This window comes from Cricetulus griseus (genome assembly GCF_003668045.3).
Source record: "Cricetulus griseus strain 17A/GY chromosome 1 unlocalized genomic scaffold, alternate assembly CriGri-PICRH-1.0 chr1_0, whole genome shotgun sequence".
NCBI lineage: Eukaryota > Metazoa > Chordata > Mammalia > Rodentia > Cricetidae > Cricetulus > Cricetulus griseus.
The window spans coordinates 229,922,299-229,945,857 of record NW_023276806.1 but is presented as its reverse complement, the minus strand read 5'-3'; the positions used below and the strand labels follow the sequence as shown (position 1 = coordinate 229,945,857).

The 23,559-nt window shown below is 49.6% G+C and overlaps 1 protein-coding gene, 1 long non-coding RNA gene and 1 pseudogene across 2 annotated transcripts; 1 reads left to right on the top strand and 2 right to left on the bottom strand.

Annotated features, from left to right (window-relative positions):
• The first annotated feature begins 20 nt into the window (after window positions 1–20).
• On the top strand, window positions 21–21,041 carry LOC118237610 (H-2 class I histocompatibility antigen, Q10 alpha chain-like). Its single transcript, XM_027388613.2, is given in 10 exon segments — window positions 21–228; window positions 434–703; window positions 904–942; window positions 945–1,151; window positions 18,851–19,126; window positions 19,212–19,304; window positions 19,794–19,826; window positions 19,950–19,996; window positions 20,127–20,214; window positions 20,380–21,041. Coding segments are annotated over 9 exon segments (1,242 nt in total). The 5' UTR covers window positions 21–35; the 3' UTR covers window positions 20,211–20,214; window positions 20,380–21,041.
• On the bottom strand, window positions 6,290–11,991 carry LOC113832458 (annotated as a pseudogene).
• LOC113832462 lies at window positions 21,001–23,477 on the bottom strand. The gene is made up of 2 exons (XR_003479776.2): window positions 23,217–23,477; window positions 21,001–21,552 (listed from the first exon to the last, which is right to left on the bottom strand). It is a non-coding gene; the product is annotated as an uncharacterized LOC113832462 (long non-coding RNA).
• Window positions 23,478–23,559: the final 82 nt, after the last annotated feature.

Sequence of the window (23,559 nt, the reverse complement as noted above, 5' to 3'; positions counted from 1 at the left end):
CCTGACCTGTGTCAGCTCCTTCTGCCTGGACACTGATGACGACAACTGGGCGGTGCTCACCCCATTGGGTGTCGGGATCCCGGGGAACCAATCAGCGTCCGCGGGCACCGGGTATAAAGTCCTCAGACCGCGGAACCCGGACGCCCAGATCCAATATGGGGGCGGTGGCGCCGCGCACGCTGCTCCTGCTGCTGGCGGCCGCCCTGGCCCCGACCCAGACCCGCGCGGGTGAGAGCGGGGTCGGGAGGGAAACGGGCTCTGCGGGGAGGGCGGGGGCGGCACCGGGGAAGCCGCGTCCCCGCATCGCCCAGCCGGACCCTCCCGCCCCGTCCCCACCCGCGTCCCGAGCCCCGCGCCCTGCTCCCCTCCCGGCCCGCGCGCCCGCCCGGGGTCCCAGGAGGAGGGTCGGGGTCTCACCGCGCGCCGCCCCCAGGCTCGCACTCGCTGCGGTATTTCCACACCACGGTGTCCCGGACCGGCCTCGGGGAGCCCCGTTATTTGAAAGTCGGCTACGTGGACGACGTGCAGTTCGTGCGCTTCGACAGCGACGCGGAGAATCCGAGGATGGAGCCGCGGGCGCCGTGGGTGGAGCGGGAGGGGCCGGAGTATTGGGAAGGGGAGACGCAGAGAGCCAAGAACAGAGAGCAGATTTTCCGAGGGAACCTGAGGACCCTGATGGGCTACTACAACCAGAGCGAGGGCGGTGAGTGACCCCGGCTCGGAGGTCACGACCTTCATGTCCCTACGCACAGGCCGGGGTCGCCCCGAGTACCTAGTCCGAGGTCCGGGAGGAGGATGAGAGCGGGGACCGGGACCCGGTTTCCCTTTCAGTTTAGAGGATGCGGGGTGGGCGGGGCCGCGGGTGGGAGGAGTTGACCACGGGTCCCCCCCCCAACCTCCCAGGCTCTCACACCATCCAGCGGATGTTCGGCTGTGAAGTGGGGTCCGCGGGTACAGTCAGGACGCCTACGACGGCGACGATTACATCGTCCTGAACGAGGACCTGAGGACGTGGACGGCGGCGCAGATCACCCGGCGCAAGTGGGAGCAGACTGGTGATGCAGACAGATGGAGGGCCTACCTGGAGGGCACGTGCGTGGAGTGGCTCGGCAGATACCTGGAGCACGGGAAGGACCAGCTGCTGCGCACAGGTGCAGGGGCCGCGGGCAACTCCTCCCTCTGCCCTCGGGCTGGGCTCAGTCCTGAGGAAGAAGAGAACCTCAGCTGGGGTCACGCCCCTGTCTCTGAGGGGACACAGTGTCCCTGGGGCTCTTGATCCAGCCTGGCAGGGGCTGCACTCATCTCCCAGGGCTCAGCCTTCTCCCTGGACGTTTCTAGATCTGTCTCAGGAGGGCGGGAGAGAAGATGCCCACATCCCCAGCAGTGGCTCCTCAGTCTGCAGCCCTGTGTCAGCCATGGCCTCTGCCAGGCCGGGTTCTCTGTCCACACCCGGTGACTGAGTGTGTCAGCCTTACACACCAGGACCGGAAGTCTCCTGTACCTGATGGGAGACCTGGATGTCCCTACCTTAGGTTGCTTCCCCAGTTTCTAGAACTTTCTAAAGAATACAATTTCCCAGATTCCTGTGGGTGAGGTTTGCATCTCTCCATCACCCCAATTCTATCTCTTCCTAGAACGGTCATGTGAGCACTTATAGGGTGCCCTGAAAAAAATCTAAAATATGTCTTTTTCTTTTATCTTTCTTTGTTTCTTTTTTGTTGTTGTTATTTTGCTTTTGTCAGTTTTTCTTCCTCGACGGGGTGATTCGGTTTCACCCTCCCTTTTCATTATCTGTATCTGTCTCCTCAGGTGTCTTGTAATCTGGATAATTAGACAAGTCAGTGTTCCCTTTCAAGGAAAGAATCCTATAACCTTAGACTATTTTCTGCCAGAATTAACTATCCAAACCCCTGGTCTCCCTCTGCCCCAACAAGTTACAGTGTTTCCCCACTGAATTAGGAGTTGAACATCCTCAGAGACGGGGTCTTCTGAAAATCAAGGACTGGAGAGACAGGGAAACCCACACACCCCTGTGTCCCAGTGAGTGCTGCACGGGGCTCCACAGCTATTTCCAGGGATCCTGGGTGACAACACCTTGTATCTTGTTCCCCCAGAGGCTGAGGGTTAGGAAGTCATTTTCTCTGACTGGTGTCAGAGGTTCACCCCATTTCTGCTGCACACTTTGGTGATGGCTGTTCATTTGAAGAGACAATTATGATGGTCAGCAAGATGGCCACAGTGGTTGAGCCTCAATGGTGTCAGCAGTAGTTGGTGACACCCTTTATGTACCTGTGCCCCTAATTCCTTAATTTGATATGTATTTAACCACATATATAAATTATTTACCATCCCTTCTTCCATTCTTTTACCACCTAACTTATGCTACACAACATCACATAAGGAAGACCATGTGATCTGCTGGTTCCTGAGATTCCCTTTTATCTTCTGGGTCCCCAAAGAAAATGTGCAGATCTGTGATGAGGGGGACCAGTGCCCCCTGCAGGTCACTAGTGTGATGACAGTCAGAAGTGTTCAGACACATAGTTCAGTGTCATCATTGCTTTAACTTTGTCTTTGCAGATGTCAGTTTACCTTGTTCTTGTGGGATTTCTTAAATCTTCCACACAGATCCCCCAAAGGCACATGTGACCCATCATTTTGGACCTAAAGATGATGTCACCCTGAGGTGCTGGGCCATGGGCTTCTACCCTGCTGTCATCACCCTGACCTGGCAGAGGGAGGAGGAAGAACAGACTCAGGACATGGAGCTGGTGGAGACCAGACCTTCTGGGGATGGAACCTTCCAGAAGTGGGCAGCTGTGGTGGTGCCTTCTGGGGAGGAGCAGAAATACACATGCCATGTGTACCATGAGGGGCTGCCTGAGCCCCTCACCCTGAGATGGGGTAAGGAGGGAGGGGAACAGAGCTGGGGTCAGGGAAAGCTGGAGCCTTCTGCAGAGCCTGAGCAGGGTCAGGGCTGAGAGCTGGGGTCATGACCCTCACCTTGCCTTCCTGTCCTTCCCTTCCCAGAGCCTCCTCCTCAGTCCACTGTCCTCATCATGGCAGTCATTGCTGTTCTGGTTCTCCTTGGAGTTGTGACCATCATTGGAGCTGTGGTGTTTTTTGTGAGGAAGAGGAGAAACTCAGGTAGGCAAGGGCAGGGTCTGAGTTCTCTCTCAGCCATTTTAGAAGTGTTCTCTGCCTCGTGGAAACACATCACACCCCATAGCTCCTGGGTCTGACCTGAGTCTGCTGTTGGTTCTGGAAAATTCCTAGGGTTGAGCTCCTCCTTTGTCTCTTACAGCTTTTCTTCTCACAGGTGGAAAAGGAGGGAAATATGCTCCAGCTCCAGGTAAGTGTGGGGAGCAGGATTGTCCCTGAGGCCTGTGGGGTGAAGCTGTAGTAATTGGGGATCTGGAAATCTATAATATCACCTGCAGCAAAATCTTCTAGGGGCCATCTTTTTATCTTCCTATGAAAGTATATATTTTATCCCTAGGCAGGGACAGTTCCCAGAGCTTGGATGTGTCTCTCTCAGATTGTAAAGTTGACACTCTGGGACCTGATTTGGGATGGGGGGGGCAAAGTCGACTTGATTGGGTTTCAGGGACTACCAGAATCACCGTGAGTGAGTGGTGGGTTGTTGGGATATTGTCTTCACAAGATTGCTCATGACTCTTGTTCTGTAGCGTGAAGACAGCTGCCTGGCATGGAATGACAACGTGTTCAGCCCTCTCCTGTGACATCCACGGTTGACTCTCTGCAGCAGTGTCTGATGTTCCCTGTGATCCTATGGGCTCAATGTGAAGAACTGGGAGCCCAGCCCAGCCCTGCACACCAGGACCCTGTCCCTGCACTGCCTGTGTTCCCTTCCATGGCCAACCCTTCCTGTTCCAGCAGACAGGAGGGGACATCTCTATCCTGTCACCTCCATGCTGCCCTGAGCTGCACCCCTGACTTCCCCTCTGAAAATAAGGATCTCAATATGAACTTGATTGTTCTCTTCCTTGATCTGATAGGTTGATTGTCTGTTAAATAAATTGTTGAGATACTTAAGAGTTTGTGGAGGAAAAAAGTGATATCTTGGAGAGCCTCCCAGAATCTGTGTTCATTGTGCTGTGTCCATCTAATGGGATAGGATGGGATTGTAGGAGCTGAGTGTGACAGGGCTGTGTCCAGGTGGAGCTCACCCCTTTGTTGGCTGTGACAAGGTCACTCCTCAGCTCTGTGACCTCCTGGCTCTGTTTTCTCCATCACTTAGGACCACATGCTCAGATTTGTGGTCACAGGGACACAGGGATGGCCAGAGCAATGTCCTGTCCCCAGGATTGTGAGCAGTCAGGGCTACTTTGACAGGTCAGCCTGGGCTCTGACCTGGCTATAGCTCTTTATGCCATATTCCCTGTTGTTGACTTTTTAGTTTGTATGGAGGATTAGGCCTTTTTTTGTTCCTGAGAGTGGAGCCTGCCTCCTTATCCCTTGGGCTCCCTGCATGACAGCATTAAAATGTGTTTTTCCATCCTTTCCCACCAGGACCCACCTAGGCCCCTGCACTCAGGAGACTGTAGGATGAGAACATGAACTTCAGTCTCCTGAGCTCCTGCCTCCTTCCAGACCCCTCCCTGGAGATTCTCTCATTCTTTCCCATCTTTCAGAATCTAACCTGGGTTCTAGGATGGGCAGAGAGGAGGGATCCACAGGGTCTCATCTCAGATCTGTCCTGTTGGGTCTGTGTTCTGCCCAAGGTCTCCTCCCTCCTTAGCTCTGGAAGTTCTGATGCTGCCTCCAGTGGTGACTCCAGGATTTATAGGCTGAGTCTCCTTTAGATTTGTGTTTATTTAAAAGACATGATCCAGGGACTGAAGAGATGACTCTGGGGTTGAAAGCACTTGCTGCTCTTGCAGAGGCTCCAAGCTCAGATATCACCACCCACATGGTGGCTCACAGCCATCCCTAATTCCTTTTCCATGGCCACTAATACCCTGAACACCAGATAGACTGGCAAGAAAAACACTCATAGACTAAAATTAAGGAATCTTTTAAAAAGTAGTTTGTGGGAATGCCAGAGATGGAAATTACTTCATCTCCTGATCCAAGTTCTGGCCCCTGCAGTTTTCTATTCTATCCTTGTGACTTAGTTCCAGGTGCTCTAAGAGCCTTAGCAGAGATGTTTGCTGACCAAGGAGGTGATCATCTCTGTCATGATGCACCCATCTTTGTCTTGTGAGGGATGATGACTTCCAGTGCCAGGAACTCTGAAAATATTCATACCCAATAAGTGTTTGATGAATGAATTAAAAATTAGGATCCTAGATCACAAACAGAGAGGCAGGTGGGGAGAGGGACTTTGCTGAGGTGAAAGCTCAGGTGACCCTGACCTCAGTGTGAGGGGACCTGAGGCTGCACTTGACACACCAGCACTTGGCCTGAGGTTGTTTTAACAAAGGGAGCTGCTGTAGAAGAGGGAAGTGATGGGGTGAATTTCCCTCTAGACTGAAGGAGCGTCCCTGCTGGAGCCAGGAGGAGGCTGATGGGGCTCATGAAACACAAGAAGCTCCAGGTTCACAGAGCTGACACAATGTAACACTTCCCTCTCAGGGTTAAACCAGCTGTGGACCAAGGAGAGACTCAGACTTCACAGTGCCTGGACCGCTACAGCAGGTCTCAGGAAAGGTGTCTCCTCAACGGCTGCAAGGAAAAGCAGCAGCCATGCTCTCCTGCAATGGCCTCACTCATACTCTCCTGTGTCTGTGTCAGCCTTTACCCCAGGCTCACCTAGGGCTCATCACAGCTTGGAGGTACTCAGTGTCATCTGTCACCCATAGTTACAAAAGATGTCAAAAGTACAACCCCAACACACACATTGTTGGTACCTGTCTTCTCTTTTCCTGTAGCAGCTTGTGTTCCTGAGGGCAAGCATCTGGCTGGGCCATTGATGCAGTGTCTCTGCATCGGTGGTGTGAGAGTTATTCCTCTCACACCACCGCTTGACAATGGCACCCCAGACCACACACCCCAGTCTTCACAGTGGGGCTCTCCAGGTAGCATCAGAGTAGAAGGCTCAGCTGTTGTCATGAGCTAAGTGGTGCAGGAGCTCATGTTCCCTAAGTAAAAATAAATCCACACACCACCACCCCCTCCTTCCCTTTAAAAGAGAGTGTTCACGTTGCAACTTTTCCCTTGGGGAGACACACTTCAGGGCTTGACTTTTGCACTGATTTTAACTGTAAAATGCAGACTTACCTTCTGCTCATAAAAATGGAGATTAAATCTGCTGGCCCCTCTCATTTTAACAGACCTGTGGGGGACACTAATGTTTGATATGAGTTCTCTGTCAGTTAAGTTATTGGTGAAGTAAGTGATTAGTAGACATTCTGTGAAACCAAATATTCTTGGTTACAAGGAATCCCACAAGGTTGGTTCCCGGCCCAGTTCTTTTTTTATTTTTGGTTTTCAAGACAATGTTTCTCTGTGTAGTCCTGACTATCCTGGAACACAATCTATAGACCAGGCTGGCTTCAAACTCACAGAGATCCACCTGACTCTGCCTTCCAATTGCTGGATTGAAGACATCCACCACTACCTGGCACAGCATCAGTTCCTTTGGTTTTTTAAAGATTTTATTTTATTTATTATGTATACAACATTCTGCTTCCATGTATATCTGCACACCAGAAGAGGGCACCAGATCTCATTACGGATGGTTGTGAGCCACCATGTGGTTGCTGGGAATTGAACTTGGGACCTCTGGAAGAGCAGTCAGTGGTCTTAACCTCAGAGCCATCTCTCCAGCCCCCTCAGCATCAGTTCTTAACACACTTGAGGACAAGAAGGTCATCAGCTACACTGTGAATTCTGCTCTATCCTCAGTTAACCTATAATCATGTTCTCAAACTGTCAGTAGATACTGTGCTGTTGGACCCATGAATTTTCTAATTAAATTGTACATGCTATAATATGATTTTTACATGAATGATACTCTGTTTAAATGCCAGTATTTTACTCCAGTTACTGTGTAATAGGTACACTGTCACTGAATGAACTTTGAATTTAAAAATCAAGTTAGCATTGGTTACATATTATCCATTACAAATTTGTACAGCCTTGTATACAGGCAAGAAAAGAAAGAATGAAAATGGAAAAAAAATCTTTTTTGTTAATGGAAGGTGTTAATTTAAAAACAGCTTATCCAAGCTGCCTGGTGCTGGTGGTGGTGCACACCTGTAATCCCAGAACTCAGGAGGCAGAGGCAAGCGGATCTCTGTGAGTTCCAGGCCAGCCTGATCTGCAGAGTGAGTTCCAGGACAGTCAGTCACAGCTGTTACACAGAGAAACCTTGCTTCTGAAAAAGAAAATTTTATCCAAACTGAATGTGCTGCTTGTATAGTGGAACTCCAAAAGCTCTCTTTTTTAAAACATAAATATAATCGTTGCATTTAATGTTATTTTTGAAAACCCAAAACATCTAAATCCTTACTGTTGTACCAAACAATGTCAGTTCAAATTACAGAATATGTATATCAACACCAGCTGGAAAGAGAATTCAGGGCAGTATAAAGCCCTACTAAAATTTGTCTAATTGATGACAATTGTTTACGGAGAACTGAACCTTTTTTTTCCCCTGAACTCAGAGCAGCATGCCACAATAGACACAAAAGAGTACTAGAATTATTTTGTAATTATGCACGCTGAATAAAAGCAAAATAGACAGCTGAGTTCTTTTACCAAATGCTTTGTTGGCATATGATGATTGACAAAATATTAGCATCTTCGTTTCTGGACTTTATGACCACCTATAGACTGCATCTTTGAAATAGGAAGAAAACAGAAAGATTCTGCATTCCCATGATGGTAAAGCCGTCTTACTCAGTGCAGGTGCAATGTACACCTAGTGCAAGATGCTCCACGCCCACAGGCGTGTTCCTTTTACTGACTTCTTACCATCTGCTTGGATCCCTCACAGAAGGACAACACTGTCAGCATTAATAATTAGCAGCATGTCCAATACTCATCTTGCCTTGAGTAAAGAAGCCTAACCCATCTCATTGGTGTAGCAATTTCCATAAGATCACTACTTCTCTGCATTTCTTTTGAGAACTCCCAGAGACTTCGGGAATCTTTTTTAAGCAATAAAAGGTACAGAGTGGGTTCAAGTCGGGCAGGGCACCCTGGCTCAGTTCCCAGTATGAAGGGACTGAATCCAGTCCCCTAGTTCTCAGCTTGCAGAAGGAGGAAGTTAGGGGGGGAAATGCAGAAACTATCCTGTTACTGAGTAGCATATGAAGGGAGCAAGTGGATAAGAGAAGACACAGTCAGCAGAAACTAGGATGTCTAAGGTGGTAGGGAGAAACAGTCCCTGAGTGCAATTAGCATCAATTCAAGCGTCATCAAGAGGACATGGCAGGGGACAAGCTGGAACCACAGCCCTTCAAGTTCTCAGGCTTACAGTGCTGTGGTTCAACAGCCTGTGGAAGGTGGCATGAGCCAGGGATTCCACCACCATTGCATGCAAACAGGCAAGGATAGCAGCACATGGCTGCCGACCCACTGAGAGTGTCGACTCAACGCTGGTGGAAATCCAGTCTGTTCCTGCTTTCACACCTGCAGAGCCACAGCTTCTTTTCAAAGGCAGGGGGGAGCGTTTCTTCTTCGTGAATTTTTTCTACCCACTAGAGTTTCCTCGTTACTTCATCACTTACACTAGAAAAGATGCTGCAAGCTGTGTCAGCTAGCTTCTAATCTGGCCAGGGCACCAGGACGACACGCATGATTGAGTGAACGACCATGTCTTCTTGGTTCTTCTGATGGCAGCCTCAGTATGCTCCTTTGGATTGAATAGGTGTGGTCTTGTTTGATCAAAGTGTGTAAACAAGCATATTTGTTTTGTTAGTCTCCATCCCAGAGCCCTTTGGAGCACCCCGAGGCTCTGCAGTTTGATGACTAAGTTTTGCCTCACCCTTGTACAGTTGCTGTGGCTTGGCAGCAACTGCTCCAGTTTTGACATCTTCCTGTTGGAAATAGGTCTCACCTGTGTTGCCATCAATCCCCAGCACCTGAGGCAGGTTAAAGTCCAGGTTATAGACCTCCCGCTAGTAGGTGAATCCTTCGTTGGCTCAGATGGTCTTTCAGTGTCTCAAAGGGAAATTCACACTGATCACTAGGTCCACATCACAGATTCTGTCCCAGGCTCCTGTCTGTACTAAGGTCCCCCGGAAGCTGTCTAGTAGCCGGTGTTGTGTGCTCCAGGTCTCCATTTCTGACACCATTAGGCGCGTGATCACATGATCTGGAACCAAAAGACCTTTTTCTAGATACTGTTTTGCTTTGTCACCAACTTCCGTGCTGGCCTTGAGGTTCTCCTAAAAGAAGTGGCTGCTTGAAAGATGCTGGAAGGTAAAGTTTTGGGCAATCCTTAAATATGGTGCCCTTACCCCAGCCCAGAAGGCAGCCTGACTATAACCATGCTCAGGAGTTTGGAAGCCATGTCTTTGGAGGGGAGGAGGTGGCCTGGACCACAGCAGGTACACTCTGTCCAACATTCCCTGCCTCTGCACCCTCTGCTCACGGGGATTCCCCTGCCACCCTTTTCTACCATAAAATGATTCTGCTGGAAATGCTAGGTTGAGAGATCTGGTGAATTCTACTTAATGTAACTTCTCTATAGCAAACAATTGACTTAGATTTGGAACGTGTTACAGAACACAGCGTTATCATTACCTTTGTGTTTTAAGTTTGGATCACCAACATGTTCAGGTATTGTGGGTTATCCCTGGCTTCCTGGATGGCCCATAACACTTTATGGTAAGCAGTGTGTTTGTATCCTGAAAATGCTCTGAAATCCATGCAAGTGCCTGCCCTGCAGGTTCCCAGCCCACACTTCTCCTCCAGGCTCTGTGAGAGGCTTGAGTTGGGAAAGCTTTGCACTGACTTTGTTTTTCTCCTTCTTCCTCAGACCCTGCTATTCCTTCTCCATCTTCTGTGTTGTTTCTCTGCTGTCTTCTCCGTTTGTGACTTTCTACTTCCTCAGGACTTCTGCTCCCCAGGCTGCATCTCCTTCCCCTTCCCAGGCATTGGTGTGTTCTTGCCAGGTGTGTAAGTCAGATGGTTCTCAAGACTGAAGACTAAAAGGTACACTCTTGTAACCACTAAGCTCCTGGGAACCCTGTGCTACCATCTAGGAAACCAAAATTAAACGGTTCTCTCTTGCTGGTGACTATGTCATTACAGCTGACGCTATCCATGTCCTTTAAATGTCAGTTCTCGGCTGTTCTGGAGAATTCTGTTGCTTTTCCACATCCCCATTGCTCCTTCAACCTTTATACTTGTGGGTGCATCTTTATGCCAGGAAGTCCAAGACTCCACAGATTGGCTGCTTCGTCTGCAAGATCATCGTGTAGGAACGAGAACAATGTTGCTAGGCAAGTACAAATATTAAATAAAGGAAAATGAATGATGGCCATGGTAAGAATCAAAACATGGCCGCCCCTCCCTGAGGGTCTTGACCAGCGGGTGTCCCCCATCTATTCTCTAGCTTCCCGGTGACTGACTCTGGGGGGAGCCAGCTGCTGCCTGCAGAGCAGCCTCAAGAGAGACCCAGACAAGTAGGAAAGGACTCCTGGGGACAGTCAGCAAGAACCTGAGCTCTTTCCAGCTGCCATAGAAGGAAGTCATATCTCATGTGGGCCTGGCTCTAATGAACACAGTATTCAATTCATTTTATTTCTATTGTAAGTATTCAGGGCAAAGTCGTAGTTCCCTGGGCTCTTGAGGAAGCCCAGAGCTTCACTTCTCCAGCCTCTAACCCATGTCTTGCTGCCAGGACTGTGAATTGTTGGCAGTTCTCACCTCCCTTGGGTGGAGCAATCCTGCACAATGATTGGTGGAGCAAACCTGGACAATGATTGGAGAAAGATGGGTGGGACCAGTGTTACAAAGCCTGCACAGACTCAGACTTTCCCCAGAACTCATGGTTCAGGCCGCCTCTCCTCACACGCTGCTCTTGCTGCGGGCGGCCACCCAAGCCCCATTACAGCGTGGGTGAGTGTGGAGTCGGGAGAGAAATGGCCCCTGTGGGGAGGCGGGGAGGGGGGGCACCATGAAGCCTTGTCCAGCATCACCCAGTCAAATCTTCCCGCCCCTTCCCCACCCGCGTCCGGAGCCCCACGCCCTTCTCCCTTTCCAGCCAGCACAGTCCGGGGAGGAGGGTCGGTGTCTCACTACGCGCGCCGCGCCCAGGCTTGCACTCGCTGCGGTATTTACACACCATCCTGTCCCGGTCCGGCCTCGGGGAGCCCGGGTTCATGGAAGTCGGCTACGTGGACAACACGCAGTTCGTGCGTTTCGACAGCACAGCGACGCGGAGACTCTGAGCATGGAGCCACGGGCGCGGTGGATGGAGCAGGAGGGACCAGAGTATTGGGATCGGGAGACACGGGGAGCCAAGATCAACCAGCAGACGTTTCTAGAGAACCTACATACCCTGTCTGCCTACTACAAGCATAGTCACCGCGGGTCAGAAGTCAGGATGCCTCCAAGTCGCCAAGGTCAGGCCCCAATCGCCCAAGGTGCCAGGTCCCAAGTTCTGCCCAAGACCCAGTGTAGAAACTGGTTTCCTATTCAGTTTAGAGGAGATCATGGGTGGATGGGGCCGTGGAACCCAGCTGACCACGGGGATGGGGCCAGGCTCTCACACCATCCAGGTGATGTCTGGCTGTGAATTGGATTCAAATGGAGGCCTCCTCCGTGGATATGAACAATTCGCCTACAACAGTGACGATTACATCTCCCTGAACGAGGACCTGAGAACTTGAACAGCCGCGGACACGGAGGCAGCACAGATCACCAGGGTGAAGTTGGAGCAGGCTGGTGAGGCAGAGAGATACAGGGCATACCTGGAGGGCGAGTGTGTGGAAACTCTCCTCAGATACCCGGAGAAGCGGAAGGCCACCCTGTGCTCAGGTGCAGGGGCCAAGGGCTCAGTCCTGAGGAAGAAGAGACCTATCTGTTGGGGTAATGTCCCTGTCTCTTCTCTTGTGTTTAGATTTTTTTTAAACTTTGTTACAAGAAGAGTTTTAAAAGAAAAAGCTACACTCCAAAATTAACCAGAGCAAAGTCTATGCCTCTCAGTAAACGTCCTTACAGTTAGAGTAGCCATTCTGAAACTGTGTGTGTTCACACTGGATCTTACCCGTTCACTATCAAATATATTTTGATGCATTTATCAAGCAACAACAGAAAAAAAAATCCTTACCAGATTTAGAACTAGAAAACAATTATATTTATATCCTGCTTCTTACCTCAAATCCATTACCTGCATTTAATTGTGATTTTATTCTGTGCCCACTTGTACATTCGTTTACTATGTACTTACCTTCAGGGCTAAATATCACTTATGAGGAAAATGTGGTCTTTGGGAGGGGGGGGTTGTGGTTTTTCTTTGTGTGTTTCTTTTAGTTGATTTTTTCTTTGTTTTGGATTTGGTTTGGCTTTGTATTGAGTTCCCCCCTCCCTTGTCTCCCTAACCCCAGCCAAGACAGGGTTTCTCTATGTATCCCTGGAGTCACTCTGTAGACAAGAGACAATTCTGTTCACCTGAACTCATAGAGATCCTCCTGCCTCTGCCTCCAGGGTCCTGGGTTCAAAGGCGTTCCCCACCATGACTTGTGGTTTCTCCATCCTGTTGCCTCCAAGCTGCCATGAACTGCAGGTCCTCACTTCCCACTGAAAATAAAAATCTGAATGTGAACTTGATGGTTCATGTCCTTGACCGAGAGACTGGCAGTTCAAATTAAAGGAGAGAATTCTGAAAGTGTGATGGAGAAAATAAATGGCTCATGGAGAACCCTCCAGAATCTGTGTCTGCTGTGCTGACTGTCAGGGGGGACAGGAGGAGTCTCTGGGAGCTGAGTGAGGATGGGGCTAGGCCAGGTGGAGCTCAGTCCATGGGGGTTTGTTGTGGTCACCCTCAGCTATGTCCTCCTTGGGACTTTTGTCCTTGTCACTTTGTATAACCACATGCTGACAGACTCTGACCACAGGGACACAGGGCTGGCCAGAGCCTTGTCCTGTCCCCAGGATGATGAACAGCCAGGGCTGATATGACAAGTCAGCCTGGGCTCCCTCATGGCTGTGGCTCTTCACCTGGTCTTCTGTGTTTAATTCTTGTCTCTGGAGTTCATGTGGAGGATTAGGCCCATTTTTCTTCCTGCTAATAGGGCCTTTCTCAGTATCCTATGGAGTCCCTAAATAGTGGCAGGAGCAGGTGTTTTCCATCCTTGTCCTCTCCAGGTCCAGCTAGGCCCCTGCACTCAGGAGACTGTGGGCTGAGATGATCTTCAGTCCCCTGAGCTCCTGCCTCCTTCCAGAGCTGTTGCTTGGAGGTTCTCCTGCCCCACCATCTTTCAGAACCTAACTCCTGTCTGTAGGATCAGCAGAGGGGATGGGTCCACAGGGTCTCAACTTGGAACAGGTCCTGTGGGGCCTGTGTCCTGCTCTGCTTCATTCACAACATGACACACAGCCTCACTCAGAAAACATGCATGGCAGGTTCCCAAGGTCATATCTCAAGTTTCTGGTCCTGCGGGAAAACAGCTACAGGTGGTTCTGTGTAGGATTCTCCCTCTCACACCAACACGTGCTAAAGGCATTCCAGCTTTGACACCATCTCCACAGTGGTGTGCTCCAGTGAAAGGTCGTGTTAGATTTAGAAGGCTCAGCTGCAGTCATGAGCTAAGTGGTACAGGGGTTCAAATTCTGTAAGTAAAAATACTTCCACACACTAACCCCAGCCCTCTGTTTTTGTTGTTGTTTTGTTGTTTCAGATTTACTTATTATACATACAGTGTTCTGCCTGCATGTATCCCTGCAGGCCAGAAGAGGGCACCAGCTCTCCTTACAGATGGTTGTGAGCCACCACGTGGTTTCTGGGACTTGAACTCAGGACCTCTGGAAGAGCAGCCAGTGCTCTTAACCTCTGAGCCTCTCCCTGTCCCTCTCTCCCTCTCCTCTTCTTCCTCCCCCTCGCTCTCCCCATTTCCCTTCCTCTCCCTTTCCCTCTCCCTCTCTCTACAGAGTTTTAACATTAGAACTTTTCTCTAGGGGAGTAATACATCAGGGCTTGACTTTTGCCCTAGTTTTAACTGTAAAATACAGACTTACCTTCTGCTCATAAAAAAGGAGATGAAAGCTGCTGCCCCCTCTCATTTTAATTGACCTGTGGGGACACTAGTGTGTGCAGTGAGATCTCTGCCAGTGATGTTATTGGTCAAGTAAGTGATCAGTAGGCATTCTGTGAAACCAGAGAGTCTTTCTTGGTTATGAGGAGTTCCAAGGGCTTGGCTCTCAGCATCAGTTCTTAAGGAACTTAATGAAAAGAGCATCTCAGCCTCCCTGTGAACTCTGCTCTGTCGTCAGTAACCTACAATCAGGCTCTCAAGCTGTCATGAGATACTGTGCTGTTGGGAATGGTGAATTTTCTAAACAAACTTTACATGCTATAACATGATTTTTACAACCTAGTACATTGTTTTACTACAATTTCAATATAAATGTACATTGTTTTTGAGTGACCTTCCATTTTAAAATTAAATTACTTTTAGTTATGTACTATATTTTGTAAACAAATATGAGTTTGTATAAAGGCAAAAAACAAGACTTTTTAAATGGCAGACAATAATTTAAAAAACAACATATAGGAATTAAATTAAATGTGCTGCTGGAGAGGCTACTCTGACTATTTTATGGGCTTTCGGAAAACTACTCCCCACACTGGGTCGCCTTGTCCAGCCTTAATATATGGGGAGGTGCTTAGTCTTAATGCAACTTGATATGCCATGTTTTAGTGATACTCATGGGAGGCCTGCCCTTTCCTGGATGGAGGCAGAAGAGGAAAGGATGAGGGAGATCTGGGGGAGATGAGGGAAGGGACTGGAAGGGGAGGATGGGGAAGGCTGTGGTTGCTATGAAAAATAAATAAGAAATAAATTAAAAATGTGCTGCTGGTCTACTGGGAATTCCCTAGCTTTCTTTAGTCCTGGCTTGGAAACATATATGTCAAATTTCTGTAACCTGTCTTCAGCCAAGAATTTTGCTAACTCATATCTGTTTACAGTTTGTATAAAGTAAAACAGGAGTGTGTAACTGCAGCCTGGTCTCCAGAGCGAGTGCCAGGATAGGCTCCAAAGCTCCACAGGGAAACCCTGTCTCGAAACCCCCCCCAAAAAAAAGAAAGAAAGAAAGAAAGAAAGAAAGAAAGAAAGAGAGTGTGTAACTGCCCTGAGCAAGATGGTTTTGCTCATTTTATGTGATGCTTGCCAAAATAAATGATAAATGGCTTAAATTTAAAGAAGAGCTTTATTACAAAGATGCTGTCAAGAACACTCTTATGCGGGCAGTGGTGGCACACTGATCCCAGGCTTCTCAGCAACTTCTCACCTCACCCCTCCCCAAACCTCTCCAGCCCCTGAGCTTTGCTTCCCTCCCCAGCTTCTATTTCCTCTACAACCCAGCCATTTGGCCATGTGCTTTCCATTTTGGCTCCACTCCAGGTGCTCTTGACCTCTTTGGCTCTTCTCCCTCTCCTGGTTCCCTCTCTTGTACCTCTCTCTTCTTCTCTCACTCTTCCTGTCCCCTCCTCTCATGGACCAGTGGTTTTTGTTAGTTGGTTGATTGGTTGGCTGATTGCTTGATTGCTTGATTGCTTGATTGATTGGTTTTTCAAGACAAAGTTTCTCTATATAACAGCTCTAGCTGTCCTGGAACTTACTCTGTAGACCAGGCAGTCCTCGAACTCACAGAGATCCACATGCAACTGCCTCCTAAGTGCTGGGATTAAAGGTGTGTGCTACCACCTCCCAGTGGTCTAGTGTATTCTGATGGCCATGTTCAGGCTGGACTCTTCCAAAGGCCTCTGGCTGTTCTCTCCCTTACATCTTCCATAAGAGTCTTCTCAACGGCCCAGGAGTGGTCATGTCCTCATTGTCATTCACTGCCATCCACAACCATTTAGCTATTAGACTTTCACAGTCCACTGTGACCAGTTTCTCACACAAGGAAGCAGTGCTGGGCTCCTTCCGATGACCCTCCTTAACAACCAGCCTGGCTATTCACCTTCCCCTGGTCAGTCCATCAAATGCTAAGGTCAGTGAAGGGACTCTGCTCAAGTTATTAGGGTTCCCCTTCAGCTCTCTTTAATCTGAGGGACTGTCCTAATCAGGACAAATCTTAAAAAAAACCAGGTCCTTCTGTGCCCACACCCACAGTGTAATAATTCTATGTGGGAGATTTCCTTCACTGATCATAGCAAAGAGCTCTGGGTCCATAAAGAGTTACCAGAAGTCCCTCTCTGCTCCTTCCTGACTGCCAGCAAAGACAGGGACCTCAACCTGGAACTGAGAAGCAGAACCCTTCTGCAAGTTCCCTGTGGGCTTGGAGAACCCTAAGGTGCAATTGAGACACAGCCTCCCCGGAGTCTCCATAGCGCTTGCTGAACAACTTTGCAGGTTTATTGAGAAAACATATCTCGCTGGTCCTTTAATTCCAGCTCTGAGTAAACAGAAGCAGTTGGATCTCTGTGAGCTAGAGGCCAGCCTGGTACATAGAGCAAATTTCAGGACAGCCAAGGGCTACACAGAGAAACCCTGTTTCCAACTCCCAAGAAAAAGCAAGAGAAGAAGAGACACAGAGAGACAGAGAAACACAGAGAGCCAGAGAGGCAGACACTCGGGCCACAGGGGAGAAAGAGAGAGAGACCTATCTCCCCACTAAATTCCCAGACCAGCTCTCTGTTGTCCTCACACCCCCTGTCATTTGTTTTCTTCTGGAAGAGTCCTTGTCCCAGGAGGGGGTGGAGTGCATCTCCACAGCATTGAATTAGAGAGGGCCTGAGAATAGCCTGCAGTCTCCCCTGGATTCCACACACACACAGCCTCTGAACAGGACTTTGAGAAGACAGGTTGACCAACAGGCGCTCTTTCAGGGAAGTCACAGCAGTCTGAGGGGGGCCACGGGTCGATCTGCCTGAGTTTCACTTTCAACCTCTGGTGAGATTTTCTGCCCAGACGTTGATGACGCGACACCGATTCTCACTCTCATTTGGAGTTGGGCTCTGAGATAATCCAATCACTGTCGCTCTGGTTTGTAAATTTGCCCAAGATCTGCCCAGAACCAGACTCTCAGTGTCCCCAAGGATGGGGGCCACTGTGCACCCTGCTCTCCTCCTGCTGCTTGCAGACCCTGTGTTCTGGGCTCCAACCCGCGCAGGTGAGTGCCACCCAGGGGAAAAATGGCCTCGGCGGCAAGGGGTGGGGGCGGCACCCGGGAAGCCGCATCTTCCAAACTCTCAGCCAGAACTTTCAGATCCATTCTCCACCTGCATCCCTAGACCCGTGCCCTGCTCCCTTACCAGCCCGGTGCACCTGCCAAGAGGTGCGGGTCTCACCGCTCACCGCCCCCAGGCTCACACTCGCTGCTGTATTTCTACACCACCGTGTCCCGGCCCGGCCTCGGGGATCCCCGGTTCATTTTCGTGGGCTACGTGGACGACACGCAGTTCGTGCGCTTCGACAGCGACGCGGAGACGCCCAGAGTGGAGCCCTGTGTAGGGTGGATGGAACAGGAGAGGCCTGAGTATTGGGAGCTGCAGACCCAGATGGCCTGGACTCAAGCAAAGCTGTCCGGTGGGAGCCTGATGACCCTGCTTCGCTATTTCAACCAGAGCAAGGACGGTGAGTGACCCAGACACTTTGGGAGCACCAAGGTTGTCCAGATTCACTGGACTGGAGTATCACCCTAGACCTGCCCGGTTCGTTAAGCAGAAAAGGGCCCGCAGGGATTCGCTTGGACTTGGTCTGAAGTTAGTGGTGCTGCGCTTCCTAAGAGGGCTGACCACCTTGTCCCCGCTAGACTCTCACACGCTGCAGGGGATGCGTGGTTGCGACGTGGGGGCAGATGGACGCCTGCTCCACGGGTACAACCAGCTGGGCTATGATGGAGAAGATTACCTCACCCTGAACGAGGACTTGAGCTCCTGGACAGCGACCTTAGGTCAGATCTCTCAGGGCAAGTTAGGAGACCACTTGAAGGACAGCTGCGTGGAGACGCTGCACAAACACCTGGAAAAAGGGAAGGAAGTGCTGCTGCGCTCAGGTGCCCGGGGAGCCACACCCCGCCCAAGTTTCCCTCTGGCTGCTTGCTGGGAGTTTAGAGAGCTGGGGGTGCCTGCATGGGCAGGATGAGAGCACTTGGGGATAGCTCACAGGTTGAGTGCTGCCCAGCAGGACAGGTTCTGGGTTAGAGCCTTTCCTTTTCCGGAGGGGGAGGAGAGGGAGGCAGGTGAACCAGAGGGCCTTAGCTCACTCCTCCCCAGAGTCCAAGGAGGCAGGAGACAACTTGGTTCCAAATCTTTGACCAAGAATGAATCCCTCAGAGGACAGCCCTTCTCTTACTGCCAGTAAAGAAATTCATTTTCCCTAACAGTAGACCAACCTTTTAGTAACTGATCAACAGTTCCTTTACTTGGGCAATGGACCTGGACCCATAGGAGGTTTTTTCTCTCAGGCCTCCTCCAGTGTATCTGGAGTCTGGATCCTGCTTTTCTGAGTCTCCTGGCCCTCCCTCAGCTCAGGACCAGAAAACTCCTCCCATCCATCAGTCTGCAGAGCCCTGAAGCCCCCTACCCTAGAGCACCCCAAAGAACAGATTACCCCCAGTGCCTGCTCTACTTGGGGTCTATTAATATATGGACACCTAATCCCACCCCAGTTCTGCTGTCCATTCCTAGAATGGTCACATGAACACTGCTGAGTCCCCAGGAAAAAGCCAGATGCCTGATCTTCCCAACTCTCCCCCTCAGACCCCCCAAAGGCACATGTGACCCATCATCCTGGATATAAAGGTGATGTCACCCTGAGGTGCTGGGCTCTGGGCTTCTATCCTGCTGAGATTTCCCTGACCTGGCAGTTGGATGGGGAGGACCTGATCCAGGAAATGGAGTTTGTGGAAACCAGACCAGCAGGGGATGGAAACTTCCAGAAGTGGGCAGCCGTGGTGGTGCCTTCTGGGGAGGAACAGAAATACACATGCCATGTGCACCATGAGGGGCTGCCTGAGCCCCTCACCCTGAGATGGGGTAAGGAGGAAGTGGGTGCAGAGCTGGAGGCAGCTGTAGTCAGAGCTTAGAACTGGGTGGTCCTCATCTCCCCCTCCTTTCCCAGAGCCTCCTTGGAACAAGAAATATTGGTTTCTCCTCCTTATCCTCATCCTCATCACAGTTTGGGTGCTTTGCATATGTAAGAAGAAGGATGCAGGTAGGATGCTGAGTTTACTTGTCCCACTGAGGGCTTCAAGCCATAGGTGGCAGTGTCCTGCCTAGGTAATGGGATGTACCATCCACAGCTCTGTGTCTCCTTCATTTGTGACCTTTTTGTTTAGGCTTCAAAAGTAGAGAAGGGAAGATTTGCTTGGGGGATGGTTCTGGTGACTGAGATCTCATGTCCAGCTGTCGCAAGCAGAGGTCTCACTAAGGACAAACCTCCAGGAAGCTATTACAATGTCTCAGTTCTCGAAATTTCCCTTGGGCTAGGGACTAAGGTTCCCAACCCTTTGGAGGTCACATTAAGATATCCTTCGTATCAGACTTGCATTATGATTCATAGAAGCAAAATGACAGTTACGAAGCAGCAACACAATAATTTTATGGCCGGTGGCTCACCACAGCATGAGGAGCTGTGTTTAAGGGTGGCAGCATGAGGAAGTGCCTGCTCCCATGATACCCATACATGGATTTCTTTCCTCAGGTGGGAGAGGAAGGAGCCACACTCAGGAAGAAGGTAAGTGTGGTGAGAGGTGGTGTCTGAGACTCTTGGAGTCCATGAGAGCTCACCCAGCCCATAGTCCCCCCTCAACCTCCAGTCTTCTGAAGCCTGACCAGGTCCTGCTCTGTTCTTTCCTAGGCAGGAACAGTGGCCAGGACTCTGGTGAGACGGCCGTGGATGATGAGGTGATATGTGGGGAAAGACAGACGACACAGGTTGGGGCTGGAGAGAGTCTTTGCACTCAGACATTTAGAGTGAGGAGGAAGCTATTCAGAATGTCACCACTATACCGTGACATCTGCCTTAATCTTGTAGGAGATGGTCATTCTCTCTGGGGAGCCTGAGCCCTCTCGGAATCGTCCAGACCACTCCTTCAGACTGAGTGATCTGTCATTCTGAAAAGGTATCTGATTGTCCTCCCTCTACTCTGTGGCACTCAGAAGTCTCTGCTTAGTCTTCTCGCTCAGGGACACCCCCACTTCCCCGCCCTCTCCCACACCCAACTCCATGTGGAAGTGCCTGGAACAGCTACTACAGAATGGAATCTTTTGTTTTGTTTTGGTGACAGGGTTTCTCCATGATTCAGTCCTGGCTGCCCTGTAACTCACTCTGTAGCCCAGGATGGCCTCGAACCCACAGAGATCCACCTGCCTCTGCCTGCCAAGTGCTGGGATTAAAGGCATGTGCCACCACCATACAGCTCAGAATGGAATCTTCTGTTTTGTATATCACCAGACATCTTCACAGTCAACTTGACTGGACTTAGAATCACCTAGAAGCCGCCCCTCTGGATGTGTCTGTGAGGGTGTTTCTAGCCAGGTTTAACCCAGGAGGAAGAAACAGGTTGACTGTAAGGTAGCTTCACTCACAGCTGGAGTCTGAAGAGAAAGCCAGCAGGACACTGGAGTCCCCCTTCCTGTGTTTCCTAACAGGACATGAGCAGGCCATCTCCTGCCACCATGAACAGAGACAGGTCCCACTTTTCTGTCTTGAACATCTGACACCTGTCTCTTCCCTAAGTGGCTTCTCATCAGGTATTTTTTGTCGCAGGGCACAGGGTTAGACACAAAGCTCCTTCCCCACATCCAAGGCTTCCTGAGCATCACTCCCTAATCTTTTAGAGACTTTCACTCAGGCCAAACTGGGATCTATGGCTTTGGTGCGGAAAAGGATTATGGACTACTAGAGCTGGTGTTTAATAAACATGTTTCTATTTGTTTTTAATTTTAAGGTGGCATAAATCCATTTATTTATTGTGTGTGCATGCGCGTGTGAGAGAACCACAGCTCATGTATGCAAGCCACAGGACAACTAGCTGTAGTCTGTTCTCTTCTTCCACCATGTAATCCAGGGACGGCACTCGGGGATGACACACCTGGAGGCAAGTGACTTCACCCACTGAGTCATCTAGCTGTCCCAATAAGGGTCTGATCATTTATGTGTTACTTTCAAGAGGCTTACATTAAGTAGAAACTCTCAGAGAACACAGCCTGCATCTCTCGTGGGTCTCTTCCTGGCATTTTCCCCCAGGTTTCCCTTCATTCTCTCTGCCAAAAGTTTAAGATGTTCTGAAACCTCATCCTCATTTTCCTTAGCGCGTTGTTTCTCCAGAACAGTCCATCTGTGTCTGTGTTACAGGATCGCATGGAGTAACAGGTGCTGAATCTTGGTTGTGTTGGTCCTGGGCTTCTCACATTCTTTATGTACATTCTGACAATGTATTGGCCAACGTCACCAGCTTCTTTAGAAAGATTGAAAAGCTTTCAGATTCTGCAGCTCTCTTGAACCACACCCACTACAACCATCTACAATGAGACCTGGTTTATCCCAGCACTGTCCCCACTCATGATGCTGGATGTCTGCGGTTGTTAGTTTTTGTCATCGCTGTTACCGGATACCCAACAAAAGCGACTTAAGGGAAGAAAGGCTTATTTTGGCTGGTTCCAGGAGATACAGGCCATCATGGATGGGACAGCATGGTGTCAGGGACAGAAGGTGGCCGGTACAGCGCAGTCACCATCAGGAAAGCCAGGGGTTGAGTTCTTTGTGCAGCTCTCTCTCTCTCTCTCTCTCTCTCTCTCTCTCTCTCTTTCTCTCTCTCTCTCTCTCTCTTTCTCTCTCTCTCTCTCTCTCTCTGGGGAATGGTGCTACACTTATTCCCACCACCTCAATTAACCTAATCTGGAACCTCTGTCACAGACAGATTTGTGTCTTAGGTGATTACTGACACCCCCTCCCAGTTCTCCCTTCTTTTCTTTTCTTTTTAATGACATTTATTTATTATGTATATAGTGTGTTGTTGACATATATCTGCACACCAGAAGAGGGCACCAGATCTCATTATAAATGGTTGTGAGCCACCATGTGGTTGCTGGGAATTGAACTCAGGACCCCTGGAAGAGCAGTCAGTGCTCTTAACCCCTGAGCCATTTCTCCAGCCCCTCTCCCTTCTTTTCAATGTGCCCCTTTCCCCTGTTCCTAGACTAGGCTTATACCATTTGACCCTGCTTGGTTTTCTCCTTTCCAGGAGGAACATCAATTTAAGTCCAGCTCAGACTACATTAAAAGAACCTGTTTCAAATATTAATGATTAACTAAATCAATTAAACCTCCTGAATGATTCATTATTATGGACCTTATTGGAAAAGAGACCCAACAGTGTTGGAGGCAAGTCTATCGCATGCCTGCAGTGCCCAGGAGGCCAGAAGAGGGAGTTACAGGCAGTTGGGAGCTGCTCTGTGGGTGCTAGGGATCGAACCCTGCCCCTCTGCAAGAGTATCAAGTGCTCTTAAATGCTGAGTTCTCGCTCCACCCTCAAACTCAGTGGGTTTTTTTTTAATATTTATTATTTATTTTAATGTATAAGTGCTCTTTCTGCATGTATGCCTGCAGGTCAGAAGAGGGCACCAGATTCCTTACAGATGGTGTGGGCCACTATGTGGTTGCTGGAAATTGAACTCAGACCTCTGAAAGAGCAGCCTTAACCACTGAGTCAGCTATCCAGTGCACCGCCCCCCCCCCGTGGTTTTAATATAATAGAATAGAAACATTCAATGATGGGGTCAAGTTATAATTAACCATCTAATTATACTTATGTGGTTATACTGTAATATATAAGATTCCATGGAACAGAGTATTTAAAAGAATCCTCCTGCCGGGCGCTGGTGGCGCATGCCTTTAATCCCAGCACTTGGGAGGCAGAAGCAGGCGGATCTCTGTGAGTTCGAGGCCAGCCTGGTCTCCAGAGCGAGTGCCAGGATAGGCTCCAAAGCTACACAGAGAAACCCTGACTCCAAAAACCAAAAATAAAAATAAAAATAAAAAGAATCCTCCCACAGACCGGAGAGGTGGCTCAGCATATACCTAGTTCTTACAAATAACCTGAGGTTGGGATCCAGCACTTACAAGGAGTTCACAGTCACCTCTGACTCCAGCTCCAGGAAATCTTCTGTCCTCCTCGGGCACTGCGCTCATATTCACACACAAAAACACACAAACATAATTCTAAAACAAATTAAAAGAAACAGAGCTTACATAGACTCTACACCAACACTCAGAAAAACACTGTGCCCAAGTGCTACAAGAGCCAGGGGACATGGGTCAGGTTGAAGTCCCAGGTCTTGTAAGGCTCTTAACCGTATTTTCTTTAATAAAGACGTCAGAGAGGTGCCAGCACTGGTTTTCCATACAAGGTTTCACTTTCTCTCTCAACTCTGGCCGGATTCTTCTCTCCGGACACAAATGATGC